A 16,605-nucleotide genomic window follows, 5' to 3' on the forward strand; every position below is an offset into this window, starting at 1 on the left:
TGCACATCAATGTTCTAGAGATGAGGACAGTGCTCCTGCAGTTGCAAGCATCCCAAGAAACCCTCCCCTCGGTAATAACTGCGATCCAAACAGACATGTCAGTGGTTAGGTACAGCAACAAACAAGGGGGAACCAGATCTTACCCCCTTTGTTGAGAAGCAATCAGAGTATGGCAATGGGCAATTTCATCCTGCTGCTTCCTAATCGCAACAGACACTCCAGGGAGCTCCACCATGACTACGGACAAATTGAGCAGGTCCATCTTGATGCTTCATGAGTTGTCGCTCAACTCTTTCGTGGTGGAAAGGATATTCCATCGATGGGCCCAGCCTTGATGCAATCTCTTTGCCTCCACCCAAACAACTGCAGCAGCTACTTTTCCCTGACCCCCCCCCTCCAGGGGAATCACCGAGAGATGCTCTCCTTCATAGTTGGATCCTGGCCTACTGTACGCCTTTCCCCCAGATTCCTCTCATTTCCCAGTTTCTGAAGAAAGCCAACAGGTGGAAGAACAGGATAATTCTCATTGCCCCATTCTGGCCTCGACAGATATGGCTTCCCTTTCTTTGGCCTCACCCAATTTGAAAACCTTGGATGCTGGACCCAGCTCCTGACCTACTGTCCCCATCCAGAGGTACTTATTCATCATCTGAATCTTCAAAATCTCAAGTACACTGCGTGGCTTCTCCAGTTCCAATGACTGCCAATTCAACAAATAGTTCTAGCCTCCCCAAAACCTTAGACTAGATGATTATACAGCAGCAAGTGGCAAAAATGTTCAAAATAGGCTTCAGACAGTAATCTCGACCCATATTCTGCACCAGATTATAATGTCTTGGAAATTTTAGCATCGCTTTTCCAGGCAAGGGTTTCCTCCTCAACTATACGGGTTCATCTAGCTGCAATTTCAAATTTTCATACTGGTCTAAATGATACAGCTCTAATGTCATACAAACTTTGTAAGGCCTTTCTGAAAGGAACCTTACTGCTGAGACCTCCACACAAGGATCTGTCTACACCTTGGGTCTGGAATCTGGTACTGCAATCTTTAATTCCCCATTTGAACCTTATGCAAATTGTGATTTTAAGTATTTATCTCGGAAAACCTCTTTTTTGTTTGCTATTACTTCTGCAAGGAGAATATCTGAGTTGCAGGCCTTATCTTTCCCAATCTTTCAAAAGGACAGGGTGCCTTTGTGAACAAATCCATCCTTTTTACCAAAAGTAGTACCCGACAATAATATCAGACTATACAACTTCCTGTATTCTTTCCCAAATTTTCAAACAAAAGAAAATATTGTTTACATTTGCTAGATGTTCACAGGCAGTTTTTACCTGCACAGAACAAAGTAATTCAGAAAATCTGATCAGCTGTTTGTTTCATTCTTTTCTGCTACCCAGGCAAACCAGTTTCTAAGGTTACTCTGGCTAGACGGCTCAAGGACTGCACAACCTTCATTTATAACAAAACGGAAGTGTAATTGCAAGGACCTGTAAAGGCACATTCTACAAGAGCAACAGCCACTTGTGCAATCTTCCATGCCAGAGCTTCTATAGATGATATATGTGCAGCGGCTACTTGGTCATCCCTGCATACCTTTATTACTCATTACAAGCTGGATCTGGTCTCTAGTGGACAAACATGATTTAGTTCGATGGTGCTCAGGAATATTCTTCTGAGACCTTCCAAGATTTGGGTAGCTGGGGACTCCCTCCCACAGTCAAGGATTAAGTGAAGATTGACAACATCAGATAAAGAAGTTATGCCTTACCATAAAGTTCCATCTGTGTTGTCGATCTTCACATCCCTGACATCCCACCCTCCATCCCCCTGCCTTTAGGCCCTGTAGGTTGAACGGATCTATCCGAATAAATTGTATTATTCCTTTATAAATACAGACATGGTCTCGGATCTGTTATTCCTGTCTGTCACTATCTTATGCAAACTCGCTCTGAGGTAATCTTGAGAGGAGCATTCTGGGTAGAGCTAAGCTTGAGAGTTTTTGGAAGACTTGAGCTGGAGTAACGGCTGAGTCAGTTCAGAGATAAAGAACCGAACCTACAATCAAGGACAAGTAAAGATCGACATCACAGGTGGAACATTATGGTAAGCCATAACTTTTTTTTTTTGCATGTACACGGAGATATTCTGCCAAAAAGTAAGCAAACTGTTAAGTGTAAGGGCAAGAACTCGTTAATAAAAATACAGAAAGTACTCTGTTATACCACTACAGGACTAAAAACACAAAACCATCACAAAAGTTTATATTTTATTAAAAATTCTACTGATTTACAATGTTAATCCTTCCAAATGAGAAGTGGCACAAGCTCTCCAGTAAAGTGTAATACAGAAATGAAACATTTAACATACTTCCTGGAGCCCAAAAGGTATTAATAGCTTAACACTTGCTAATGTTATCCTAAGGACTTCCTTCAACCATCAGAATGAAATGCTTGTTGTGTGTGTTTGGAGGAACGGGGTGGCAACTGAAATGCAATTATATGGTGATTGGAAATCTGTAGACAATCATGTTCCCAAAAAACAGCTACATTTCACTGCAAAGGAACAGAACCAGGTAGGTGCAAGGAAACACTAACATCAGTACGGTTCTTTTCTTATGTGTGAAGTGCTAATTAGCTGGGCCAAAATGAAACCCAAGAGCTGGTAAGTACAAATAAGTCGGTCAGAAAGCTAGTAACACGCTATTGCATGTGATGAAAAAATGTCAAGCTCCTTCCCCGAAATGTAAAACTGTTACAATGAAACTTTCAAACTTCCAAATCACTCCTGAGAATCTACTGCCCAAGGTGATTAATTTCTGTCACAGTGCCAATATGACTTCTCACAGTATCATAATGAATGCACTTTAGGATTCAAAACCTCTTGACAATGGTGACAATTCCATCACATACCCTTTTAAATTCAATATATCACCATAAAAAACAGACATGCTTGGCCTGAAACCATTTAAACCAGTAGAGAAGCATGTAGTCCTTTTTCATAGACAGCAAACAGAATGTACTCATTTCAGAAATACACCTTCACAGGGTAAAGTAAAATGTCATTTAAAAAAAGCATGCCATCAGATGGCAAAGAAAAATGGCATTTAATGACAAGCATGCCATTATTAATAAGGCATTCATATCAAAATGGCAGTTTAAGGCTACAAGGCATCAGTCATCAGCAAGCAGATTTTAATCCATTCCCCAAAAAATGACTCCTCTATCATTTGCACAAAAATGTTATGCAATTTTAGTAATTAAGCAAGCCCTAAACAATACATTCTGTGTGCTGCCTCACAGTTTAACAAAGATCTGAAAGCAAGGAGACACACCAGTCTCCAGTTAGATCTTCCCACTCTTAAACCTTTGTTGTACTAGATTAAAATGTCAAGCACAATGTATAGAAAGAAAAATATGGTAAAACTGTCCTCAGACTTAATTATTTGATAAGAATTCAAATTGGTAAAGCAACAGATGTTTAAAAAGTCTGTGCCTTACACAAAGGACAGCAAGATATAAATAGCTTTATGAAAGTAAATCCAAAAACTCCAGGACTTTGTAACTTTAAACTCCGAACTTAACATAATTCCAGACTACCTTCTCATTCCTAAATATTCACATTTTAAATTTTGCCAACTTATATGATTTTTGTGAACCAAAAAGGGAAGTACAAAACTAACTTCCTCAAAGTGAGAGTTGTGTGTTTACCGTAATGATAGACCTTGTTGGAGTAGGATCATCTTCAGTAACTTCTAGGACCAAGGCTGCAGACATTAGGATTACTTGGCACTCCAAACGCTTCCAAGTGGCTGCTCTTCTTCCATATCTCATAATACATTGCAACACCTTCTTTCTCAAAAAAGGTAGTCATCTGAGACAACTAGAACTCAAGAACTAAGCCCACAAAAGTACTAAGGAGGGAAAAGTCATTACTGAGAATGGACACACTTATTACACATCAAATGTCATTGTAAGTACTTAGCTTTCACATCTTATAGAAGTAGGTCCTTCCTCAGTAACCTTCCTGATGGAATGTCCTGGGACAAAATATCCCTCAACACAGTGGTTCCAGATTCGTAAACACAGTCAACCTAGAAGTCTTAATAAATGTGTTTAAGGAAGACCATGTAATAGCCATAAAGACACTGTCCACCAAAGCACTCCTGAAGGAGGAAAAGACCAAGGTCTTATTGGTAAGGGTCTTAGGAACACCAAGCGTCAAGAGTAACAGCAAATCATGTTGCAGAGAGAAAACTATCTGGATAAGGTGACTTTGAAAATCTTTTGGCCCAACGTCATAAAAGTATAAGAGAGGTAAACATCCAAGAATGTCCACATATCTAAACTGCCTGTTAACATCTAGGCAGGGGTAAGATATACTACCTTTGGGTAGCGTAACTTAAGAAATAAAAACAGGCAAATGAATAATCTGATTCAAGTAGAATGCCAGAGCCATCTTCAGTACAAAGGAAAGGTTAGTTTGAAGGGAGATATGGTTCTTGTAACAGACCAAGTAAGGAGATTCAGCTTAAATCTCAGATATCTTCCAACCAAAAATAACAGCTACTAAAAAGACAATTATCCAAGGAACAGATCTGAGCTACACTGAAGTAGCTGATCCAAAAAGGAGCTCGAGTTAACTTTTGCAGTATAAAAGAGAGAGGTCAAAATGAGGTACTGGTTCACAAAGAGGTTTCTGTCCATTTATTTCAGTTTTCTTTCTGTTGGTTTCTGGGATGCAGAAATGTCTGAAATAGCCTTCTCCAAAAAGGAATAATTATTAACAACTATAGGAGCAGCAAAAACCAAGCTGTGGGCTGTAGTAAATGGATACTCAAGTAAAACCTATCTAACTAGCATGACAGTAAGATTTTGGCTGTCTTAGAAAAAAATGGATTTTCCAGCAAATGAGGCAGCAAAAGGGACAGCCAGACTTGACAAGACAGCAAGGATGACCTTGGCCTTGAGAAGCCTCACTTTATAGACAAATGCAGTCAAATGAAGGGGGAAAGTGGAAAGAAGTTACATCAGCATCGAATGACCTACATCATCTGTCAAGGGTTCTTTGGTGATAGGAAGAAGTCACTGCACTTAGCACTAGTCAGATCACATCAGGGCTTCCCCATCTGCAAAGAAGTGTAACGAACAGTAACTGTTTAAAATGTCAGGACTTCCAATGCTGAGTCCCAGGATGTGGAGACTGAATGAATGGAAATCCAGACAAAGATAATATGTCTGAGGTTGTTCCTTACCATGAGCACTTCAAGCATGAAATCCTTCTCTATGCACGGGCTGACAGGGCTAAAAGTTTGTCAGGCACCAGGAGTGAGACAGGGTTATACAGGAATCATCGTACTCAGGCTTGCAGAGTTTTTCTTGCCCAAAGTTCCACTCCCATGTGCTGAAAACACTGTCATGATGGGTAGACAACAGAGAATAACTTGAGCATTTGCCCCAACCCTGGGGCAGTTATGCTACCTTCCACAAAGTTCAACATCTCTCTGAGGTTCAGCCTCTACAAGAACCTAGCAAAGAAACATCAGACACAGTCTCTCCCCCAGGATAAGTATGCCATTCATCCCTTACAAGACTGTCAGATGCCCAAGCATCTAAATGAACACAGACTGCCTGAGTCTTAGCCAGGGCTTTATTTAAGGTTGGTCACTGTTGAAAGTATAAATGACTGGGTAAGACTTGTGATTATTCTGCTCATCTGGCAAATGCCGTGAACTTCGTCGTGACTTAGGTGTGATACCACCCTTAGGGCAAGTGATAAATGTGCAGAAATGGGCTTCAGGAGTGATCAGCTCTTGAACAGTAGGAGTGGGACTAAGTATCTGACTTGGGAGTCCACAGCCAAAAGACATGGAGCCTGGGAAGCTGCAACACTCTGGCCTTCTTCAGGGCATCAGACACTTTGCCACAGGTGACCTTGGCAGTCTTGGTAGCTATCCTGACAATATGCACTACCACAGGAAACACCCATAAAGACTTCTCTGACAGACTTGAAAGTCTTCTGAAGAGCCCTTTCCGAGGAGGACACGAGGTCTGCAAAGCCATACCCCACTTCCAGCACATTAATTCCAGGATCTCTTCAAATGTGGGGTCAGCCATGGGAAGGAAAGAATGATGGAGAGCTTGTGTCCAGCTTATCTAGGTCAGGTGTGGGAGGCTCCATACAGAAGTCAAGGTGCTTCCTTTTGCACCTAGCTTTCCTTTGTGCCCCAGGGGGAGTGATCCTGAACATAAGGATAAAGGGGAAAACTTGGGTCCGAAAGGAGATGGCCTGACTTCTCTTACAAGCTTTAGCCCTGCTGTTATCCCTAGGAAACTGGCAGGCCAGCAGAGCTACAGAAGAGGCCAGATCACGGCTGCAGCTGAAACCAAAGCAAACTGGACACTATGGGAAGCCCATATAGTCAAAGACTGAAGGCAAGGGATTCAGAAAAAAGGTGAACTGGTGCCAGGGCAACATACCCAAGTATACCACCAGGAGGAGGGAGTAAAATCAACATTTGTGTATAGAGATAAGATGCTATACCAATAATAGCTCCCAAACCCTGACTGGAGAAGCACAGAGTCCAGCTGGAGACAAATACAGTTGATCCTGAATCAATGTCAACATCCCACCTAACCAAACAGCATCTGATGAGGAACAGAGGGGGAACAAAAGCCACAGTAAGAGGACCCATCAATATTGGCATTATAAACAACAATGCTGACTTAAATGTAGTTGGTGCTGCAAAAGTGAGCATCAAGAAGGAATAATCCAAATTCCAGGAGACAAAAGGGCAGATTGAGCGCCAACTTGAGACCCAGCATAGAAGCAATGTTCAGGCCAAATGATGCTGCACTACTACCACAGTCCCCACCAACCTCCCATTATCCAAATCACCAACCAATTGAAGCCAGCTCCGTTGGTGCAGGAGGAGGAAGTCCCACCTATAGCTCCAGTCCGATTAGTGGATCAGGCACCTGCCACTTCCAATGTGGAAAGAAAAGGAGTGACAAGACTTTGTTTGCTCATCCTTTTCTTGGGGGGGGGGGGGTGAGCTACCATACAGGCTTGGTCGAGGCAGACAATTACTTGCACCTCCTGTGGACACTGGTGCTTAGAATGGTCACCAGACTGACAGAATGGGATGGCAACCTTGAGAATGGGGTAGGATATTTCTAAAGTCATGCCTTATGGACTACAAATGTGCAATGCCAGCAAGCAAAGGGTTTCATGGCAAGCAACCTAACTACTATGCTCCTGTGATTAGCTGTGGCATCACTGAGGTTCACGCTCTCCCCTTCCCCAGGACTCACCTGCCAGTACGAGGTGGGGGGGTGCAAGTTATACCAATCCGACTGCTGATGAAGCAGGCAAGTGTGGGAGGAACACACACTAAGGTGGATTAAAGCTGCCAGACCATCACAACCTGACAAAAATAGAATATCCAGCATAAAAGCAATCAGCAGTGTGGAGTCACAACTCAGTACTGGTGGTGCTGGTACTCAAGCCTCTATGACATGGACTCCAAAGGAAAGGAAGCCAGAACCAGTAAGAAAGCCAGCCATTCTACGAGCTAAGCCTCAAAAGAACTGTAGACTATGTAGTCTACCACCTGCATGGCAGTCTGCTTAACTGGAGGCTCCATAGCTAAGTTAGCCTTCTCAGAGACTGAAGATGAATGGCAGTGCCTTTTGAACTTTCAAAGTTTATTAGTCTCGGGACAGTGGCCAAAAGGTGACAGGTTCAGTGCCCAACTGACAATTACAAGGCTGGGGTGAAAATCTTACAGATATCGCATCTTTCAGTGTGATGGCCCTTGCCCAGACAGAACAGGCACCTACATGTGATTGCCTTGAGGGTACTCTTTTCCCCATAAGGACACTTGTGAATTCCAGACTCCAAAGCTGCATGAGAATAAACACAAATAACAATATTTGGTAACAGCCAAAAAAAAAAATGCTGAAAGGAGTTCCCCCAGCAAAGGTGGGAATATGAGCAGTAAAACTCACAGTGCTAAGAAATGAAAGGAATAATGAGCTATCAAAAACTGCAGTAAGAAAGTTAATTTCTCGCAGACAAAAAAGAGGGAGATAAAATTCAAATATTAAAAAACTAATTTACAAAAAAAGGAAACTGTCCAAAGCCCAAAGGGGTACAGCAGTAATAAAATAACCCTACTTGTAGGAGAAAAGAGTTGCTCATGAAATTAAAGCGATGACAAAAAGTGCCTTTCAACAAAGAAGATAATTTATACACACACATATATGTAGTCTGGGCCATCTGGAAACCAATGCTGAGCAAAACACAGCCACAAACAGATGGACAAAGGAACTAATGCAGTACATTACGAGATAGCAGAGGGAAAACAACATGGGAAAAGTCGTGTGTGTTTGGCTATCCTAACACCTGTAGCTTTAGACCTAAGGGTGACTGAAGATGGATCCAGCCATCAGACACTTTGTTACACCTGAATGATATTGCTAAAAGAGCAGCAGCAAGGCTGTGGCAGTTTTTCAAGGGTACACAGGCAAGACACCCTTTCACAAACTCTGCATGTATTAAGTCACCTGTGAAAAAAATATTGTTACTATAGACAAAAATCAAAGATAATACACGCATTACAATAAATTACAGATTCTAGACTGCCCCATGGTCTTAAAAGTCAGTGTATGATACACGGAGCAGAAAAGAAAATTAGTGTACCACTGACCATAGCTATGGCCTAGAGTGGTAAAGTGCATGTCCAGTGAGGTATATTTTTGTTCAACACAATTCAGTAATCTTCCACCCAACCATTCTCTGATATGAATGCATCAATCACTTCCTTCATAGCCAGGTTGGGGATCAGCTGATCTTGCATAAGAGGACTTCGTGTAACGGGGTCAAAATGTCCAACTCGCTGGGGAAAAAAAAAAAGAATTCAGTACACAACAGCCAAAGACATACATATTTTGCTTTATCTGTGAATTTTGGTAATGTCCACTGCATCCTGAATTACCTATTTAGCTCATAGTGGGTTCAGTGCTCTGGAATGCTGGCTATGACACAGAAATCAAAGTACCACACTTCATTAAAAGGACAGACTAGTGTTAAGTATCATCAATTCATGTTTCCAGTAGCTTCTGTCTTTATAAACAAGTTATCCTTCTTTCATTTTATCTCTGAATCGCCAGAAAAAAAATGTTATTACCTTTAACCACACAAGAGTATCATTTTTCAAACAGCAAAAACAATGTGCGTTTACAAAACTCCAGAAAGTTAATACTGAGCTCTGCTGAATGCTAATGCATTGTACCACACATAACTCTGTCTATACAGGTGTAAAGAGTTGGAGTTAATCACACACACACAGACACACACACAGACAGACACACACAGACAGACACACACAGACAGACACACACAGACAGACACACACAGACAGACACACACAGACCACCCCTCCCCCCACAAACCCATCACTTTAGGTATGAGCATCCAAAATGAACATACTCTCTACTCTGTAAGCACGAGCTTCCCAAAATGAAAGTACTCTCTACACTGTAGGCATGCATGAGCTCCCTAAACAATTCCAGTACAGAAAATTCAAATGCCTGCACAGCAATGCCCTGACATTAGTTATTTTGCAAACATTTTAGCATGGTGAAAACATTTAATGTACAAGGAAAATTAGCAAATAGGTTCTGAAATCTTACATGTGTGGGATTGATTCTTTCAAAGAACTACGCCCACACATGCCACACAAAATGGAAACCAGATTTAATACATAAACTCAAATAATCCTCACTAGGTAAAAATACAATTTATTACGTTTTCCCCAACATAAATATATATATATATATATATATATATATATATATATATATATATATATATATATATATATATATATTTATACATACACACACACGTTTTATTTTTGGAATCTATCACACATTAAAACTACCTAAATCTTATACTGTTCTGCAACAAAGTGGATGGGAAGAAAACACCTTTGGAAGCACTACTATTATCATTTCGCAGTATGCATTCATCTGCTTATCAAGTATTAAAGTTTAACAATCAAGTTTAAGTAATCCACTCATCTTTCTTGGTTCTATATCAACACCTATACAGTCTGCAAAAGTCAACAAAAGCGCCCTGACACGTCATGCAACTCAATGTAGTGGTTTTAAAAAATTCCAGTTCCTAGTTCTCAAACAGGTTTGGTTTACTGTTTATTTGGGGGACTGGAAAAACGTTTGACTACACCGAGAGACGCTTTGGCAACTAAAGCTTGATGCCACAGCCTTCCCAGGGTTAAATGCCAATATATCCATCATAAGTGAACCTAAAAGAAGGGCATGCATTGTTTGTGCTTGACAATGTTTTTTTCCACTTGCTATATCAATATTTTATATTTGCTATGCACTGCATTTGCAGCAAGGTCTTCTAGAGCTTGAATTAGAACCTGGCCCTTTAGAAATGGATTCAATTACTACTGCATTACTTGAGTGGGCGGTAACCTAGAAGAGGGAATTTAAGTATTCTCAGTTTTTATACACACTGTTCCGATGATGTCTTTTTGGTTTTAAGACGAAAGCGCTTAACATAGTATGTTTTGTTGCGTTTTTAATGGCTGTTTTATTAAAAATCTCTATTGCATCTTGAGCTGATGCGGAATGTTTTTCTTTTTATTACCTTGTTGGTTTACTTCAGTTCCTTTTTGGTGTTTTTGGCTCTACAAGTGTTACTTCTATCTCTGAGAAATTTTCCCACCTTGTAGCATACCTCTCAGCCTCTCAGCTTTCAAAATCATAGCATAAGGTCCAAAAAAAGCTTAAAGCCACAGAAAGAACACCGATCGTGCAAGGTTATAATGCCTTCCACACATTTAAACCAGCTACTACACAGACAGGGACTAAAGGTGGAGGTGTCTCGATTTACATCAAAAATAAATATATCTCAAAGCTGCTCAAACAGGACAATGCACTTGAACTGCTCCATGTTCAAATCACCATGGGCAAAATCCAATACCACTTCCTTGCAAGTTATAAGTCCCCCTTCTATAACCTAGGAAACCCATACCATGTATTTAAACTTACTGGAAACACTCACCATCCTACTCAATACAATATTCATGGATCATAGGAAGTTACTAGGCTACTGGCCTGAGACCCTTACAAGCCTAGCCAAGAATTTAGACCATGTTCCGACAAGACAGCACCCGATGCCCCTGTCCAGCAGGGATTCGGGTGGAATACAAGGGGTGTATTTGCTGTTCCCTATCCAGTTATCCAGGTTGTGCTTAAAAATGGTTAATGAGGTACTCTGCTTGATGTGGAGAGGGAGTCTATTCTACAGAAGGGGGAGTCTCTGGGACACAAATCTGACCCTCCAACAAGTCCTATTGATGTCATAGACCAGGCTGAGGTCACACATGTGGGTTACTCGAGTGGAGCTTTTGCGGATATGCAGCAGTCCCATCAAGGTGGGGTCCGAGATTGCTTTGTATGCCTGACAGAGGTCAACTCTGAGGAGTCTGTATGAGATGGGAGTACAGGGACAAGGCCTTTAGCCTATTTGTGTAGGGCAGATGTTTGAGGCCCTGGATTCTCCTGGTGAGGAACCTCTGTTGTCTCTCCAGCTGCTGCATGTGCTTTGTGAGGTACATGCCAAAAGGGACATTGTACTCAACAATGGGCCCTACAGATGAAGAATACATGGATGTTATGACCACCTTGTCCCTGGATGAGATACCCTTACTAATGAGGTGGGTCATGTAGAAAAGTTTCTGTACAATGGAAGCAATATGTTGGTCTAAAGTCAGTTTGCTATCAACCTGGGTGCCCAAGTTCCTCACAACTGATTGCATGCTTAGGACCTTATAATTAATGTGATAATTTGTGGGGACATCACTCTCTCTAAAGGGGATGATGATGCATTTTTTGGCATTCAGTTTAAGGCCATGTTTCTGGCACCAGTCATTTGTTTGGGTGGACCCGCTTGGAGGATGTCCACATCACTACGGGAATTGAGGACAGTGCACAGTTTGCAGTCATCTGCAAACCTGGTCAGCCATAGCCCACTGGGTTTGGCCTGCACCTCAGAAAAGTATATCCCAAACAACAGAGGCCCCAAGACCAACCTCTGGGGTACACCACTTGTTATGGGTCTACTGCTTGAGGCGGCTTCCCTCATTTTGACTATGTGAATTCTATCAGTCAGCCAGTTTGCTACCCATTTGGAAACACATGGATTGCTGTCCAGTTGAGAGAGTTTGTCTATTATACCAGAGTGTGGAATAGTAACAAAGGCTTTGGCCAGGTCAAGGTACGCGGTATGCACAGTCTTCCCCTTGTCCATGGCTTTGGTGACTGTCCAAACAAGTCAACCAAATTTACCAGGCATGACCTCCCCTTGACGAAACAAAACTGGGTAGGATTGAGTGTCTGGAGGTTGTCAATGTCCTTGTTAATGAGGTCCATGATAATCTGCTCCATAACCTTGCAGATCAGGCTAGTTAGGCTAATGGTAAAAAAAAAAACCAACGTCTTATAAATACGAAAACCACCAAAAAGAGTAACAGGAACTGGATGCACTCGAGTTTATTCTGGTACCTCGGCTTCCACAGCCTTCAAAGGAATCCTTTGAAGGCTGTGGAAGCCGAGGTACCAGAATAAACTCGAGTGCATCCAGTTCCTGTTTCTCTTTTTGGTGGTTTTCGTAGTTAGGCTAATGGGTCTTATAATTTCGTGGACTGGTGGACGCTCCACCTTTGTGCATAGGGGCAGCTTTAATTACTGCACTATTAACTGGGAATCCTATATGACACCAAATTTACAGCCACAGAGATTCCTGGATTTTGTAAAAACAAACTCCCTGCACCAGACTGTCAATACACCAACCAGGGGTGCAACCATATCAGATCTGGTCCTCACTAATATGGGAGAGTGCTGCACACCTCCTACTGTAATGTCTTCCTTGGTAAGGTCAAACCACAAAATCAGCTCCTTTGAAGGATAAAAAAGTACAGTTTTGTACCTACCATAAATGTAGATGTCCGATAGACATGCAACTGCAGTCATAACATATGGGTTGTCCTGCCTCAGGCAGCCCTCGGTCGGCCGGATTCCAAAGTCTGGGCCCGACGTCGGCTGATGTCACATTTCTCTCCGACGTCAGAGCGGCTGGAGTACATAAGCATCAGCCGACACCATTTTCTTCAGTGTTTCTTGCCCCAGATGCCAGGTGCCCTCCAAGGAAGGCTGTAATCAAATTGGAAGACAAAAACAGGATTCCAGACAAATAAATGAGCAATAAACAGATACACCATAACAGATATCCCCAGCTAAGAGAAACAGGGATAGGAGTGGACCCTAGGCATAGAGGGGTATGGAGGGAGGGAAAATCCGACTGCAGTTGCATGTCTATCGGACATCTACATTTATGGTAGGTACAAAACTGTACTATGTCCTTCAAGAATGCAACTGCAGTCATAACATATGGGTAGAATACCATAGCTTAGCTGGGGAGGAGGAATGCTCTAGGAAAAAGATGGTGTGGCAATCAAACCCTGCAGGACTGCCGAAGCAAAGCCTGCTCTGGATCTGGAGTATAGAGGGAGATTGTAGTGTTTGGAAAATGTATGCACAGAGCTCCATGTAGCAGCTTCTAGAATGTCCTTAGTAGTCATCCCTCTTAAGAATGCTGTAGAGGTGGCTGTAGCTCTGGTGGAATGTGGTCTGACATTGGCTGGAACAGTCTTTCCATGAAAGGAATAACAGAATCTGATGCAATGTCCAATCCATTTTGAAATAGTCTGTTTTGAAATTGCTTTTCCTTGGACTGCAGGGGCGTAATCTACAAAAAGTTGTTCAGACTTCCTACTGGTCTTGGTTCTGTCCAGGTAGTATCGAAGTTGTCTGTGAATGTCCAAGGTATGTAACAGTCTTTCCCCCTTATTCTCAGGATTGGGGAAGAAAGCAGGCAGATGAATAGCTTGATTTAAAGAAACCCTAGATACCACCTTTGGCATAAAAGTAGGGTTGGTCCTTAATGAAACCCTGTCTCTGTGGAAAATTATGAACGGTGGTATTGCCATTAGGGCCTGTAGTTCCGAAACCCTTCTTGCTGAGGTAATTGCCAACAGGAAAGCTGTCTTCCATGAGAGAAATTACAAGTCAACTGAAGATGCTGGCTCAAATGGAGGTAGAGTCAGTTTTTCTAGAACAAAATTGAGGTCCCAGGCTGGCACTGGAGCCTTTCTTGGTGGCTTAATGTTCTCGATTCCCCTGAGGAATTGCCTTAGCAAAGGATGTGAAAAGACAGGCGGATCAGTGTTATATCTAGCTGAAATAGCTGATGCATGTATCTTTATGGAAGAATATGAGAGTCCATTCTTTAGCATATCTGCCAAATATTCCAGGATGAGTGGGATGTTCAATAATGATGCATCATGTCCCTTGCTGGTATTCCAAATGCTGAATCTCTTCCATTTTGCTAAGTAAACCTTTCTGGTGGATGGTCTTCGAGCCTCTGTTAGTATCTGCTGAACTTCCTTGGAGAGAGATAGGTTGAGGTTATTCATGAGATCTCCCAGGCTGTTAGCTGCAGTGTCTGAAGGTTTGGATGCACTGTTTTGAAGTTGTGTTGAGTCAAAAGTAGAGGCCATTGGGGAAGGGCCCACTTCTTGGTGTGACATATGCTCCGTAGTAGTGGATACCAGTGTTGTCTTGGCCAGTCCGGGGCTATTAGGATCCCCTTGGGTCTCTGCTTTGATCTTTAGTAATACTGAGGTCATCAGTGGCAGAGGTGGGAATGCATAGATTTTTAGGAAGTTCCAGTTGAATGAGAGAGCATCTATTTTCCAAGCTTGTGGATGGTATGTCCTTGAGCAGAATTTTTGTAGATGATGGTTGAGGTGAGAGGCAAATAGGTCTACTTCTGGCCTGCCCCATGTTGAAGTGAGCTGTGTGAAGATCTTCGGATGTAACCTCCACTCGTGTGGATCTGTGAAATTCCTGCTTAGGTTGTCCGCCAGCACATTGTCTTTGCCTGGAACAAACTGGGATTGTAAGTGAATGTTTAGGCTCAGTGATTTTTCCCAAAGCTGCATTGTCAGTCTGCAAAGGGGGTAAGAATGGGTGCCCCCTTGCTTGTTTATATACCACATCACAGTGGTGTTGTCTGTCCGTATCAGTAAATGGCCTTGCTGAAGTTGGTGTTGAAAGGCCTCGATGGCATGCATTACTGCCAGCATTTCCTTTTGGTTTATATGCAGATGTGTTTCCTTTGGAGACCATTGTCCTTGTATACACCTGCCTTCCATGTGTGCCCCCCATCCAAGGTCTGAGGTGTCTGTGGTCATGGTCTGTGTTATCTGTGTTTTTTTGAATGACATACCTGTGTTTGCCTGGCTTACCGAGGCCCACCATAGGAATTCCTTTTGTAGGCATGGAATGAGCGGTATGGTTGTCTCTAAGTTGTTGCTATGCTGAGACCATAGGCTTTTTAGGTACCATTGAAGCTTTCTCATGTGTAGTCTTGCTAATGGAACCAAATGCAGGATGCCATGTAACCCAGGGCCTGTAGGAATCTCCTTGCAGTCATCTGGGTAAGTTTTGCCAAACCTTTGAAGAGTTAACTTCTCTTGCTTGTCTTCTGTTAGGTAAGCCATTTGAGAGGCTGTGTCTAATTTGGCCCCTAAGAAAATTATTTGCTGGGATGGCTGAAGTCTTGACTTTTGGAAGTTGACTGTGTATCCCAGAGCTTGAAGTAATCGTATGACATAGTCCAAGTTTTTTGTCAACATCAATTTGTCGTCCGCTTGTATGAGGCAGTCGTCCAGGTAAGGGTAAATTTGGATCCCCTGGAGCCTGCAACGAGCAATTACTGAAGCCAGGCATTTTGTGAATACTCTGGGCGCAGTAGATAAGCCAAATGGCAATGCTGAGAATTGATAATGCTCTGGCCCTGCAAGAAATCTGAGGTATCTTCTGCAGCTGTGTCTGATAGGGACATGCAGGTATGCCTCCTTGAGGTCCAGAGTAATCAGCCAAGACCCCTTGCCCAGCATGGGAAGGAGTTGCTGTAGAGTCAGCATTTTGAACTTTGGTACTATGAGAAAGGTGTTTAATGCGGACAAATCCAGTATTGGTCTCCATTGAGATTCTTTTCTTGGAACAAGGAACAGTCTTGAGTAAAACCCCTGGCCTTGTTCTTGTTGTGGAACTCTTTCTATTGCTTTCATCCGAGTCAGCAGAGAGATTTGCTTGATAGCCTCTGCCACCTGGTTTTGTGGTAGGTTTGGCATGCCTTGCTTTCTTGGTAAGGTATGAAAATGGAACCTGTAACCAAGGCCTATAATGTCCAAAATCCATTTGTCCTTTGTCAATCTGTGCCAATTGTCTGCAAACAGAGATAATTTCCCACCCAAGGGAGCTTCTATTTGTTCCCCGGTACGCGGAAGTAGAGGAAAGTCATTGAGACTGTAGCTGTGGGGCAGGTGAAACCCCTGTGTCACTTCTTTGGTTTGCTGGCTGCCATTGTCGTCTCCTGTAAGGACCTCTGTATTGTCCTCTTCCTCGGCCACATCTGTTTTTACCCCTTTGAAATTTTTCAGG

At 42.5% G+C, this 16,605-nt stretch overlaps 1 protein-coding gene across 1 annotated transcript in view; it reads right to left on the reverse strand.

Moving 5' to 3' along the window:
• Positions 1-2,257: 2,257 nt before the first annotated feature.
• STUB1 (STIP1 homology and U-box containing protein 1) overlaps positions 2,258-16,605 on the reverse strand; it is a 399,100-nt gene continuing 384,752 nt past the window's right edge. The window contains exon 8 of the mRNA XM_044088907.1: positions 2,258-8,900. Within this exon, the coding sequence (XP_043944842.1) occupies positions 8,775-8,900 (126 nt within the window). The 3' untranslated portion in view covers positions 2,258-8,774. The remainder of the gene's footprint in view (positions 8,901-16,605) is intronic.

The sequence above is a fragment of the Protopterus annectens genome, chromosome 12.part0 (assembly GCF_019279795.1).
Source record: "Protopterus annectens isolate FY-2018-M chromosome 12.part0, PAN1.0, whole genome shotgun sequence".
Taxonomy (NCBI): domain Eukaryota; kingdom Metazoa; phylum Chordata; order Ceratodontiformes; family Protopteridae; genus Protopterus; species Protopterus annectens.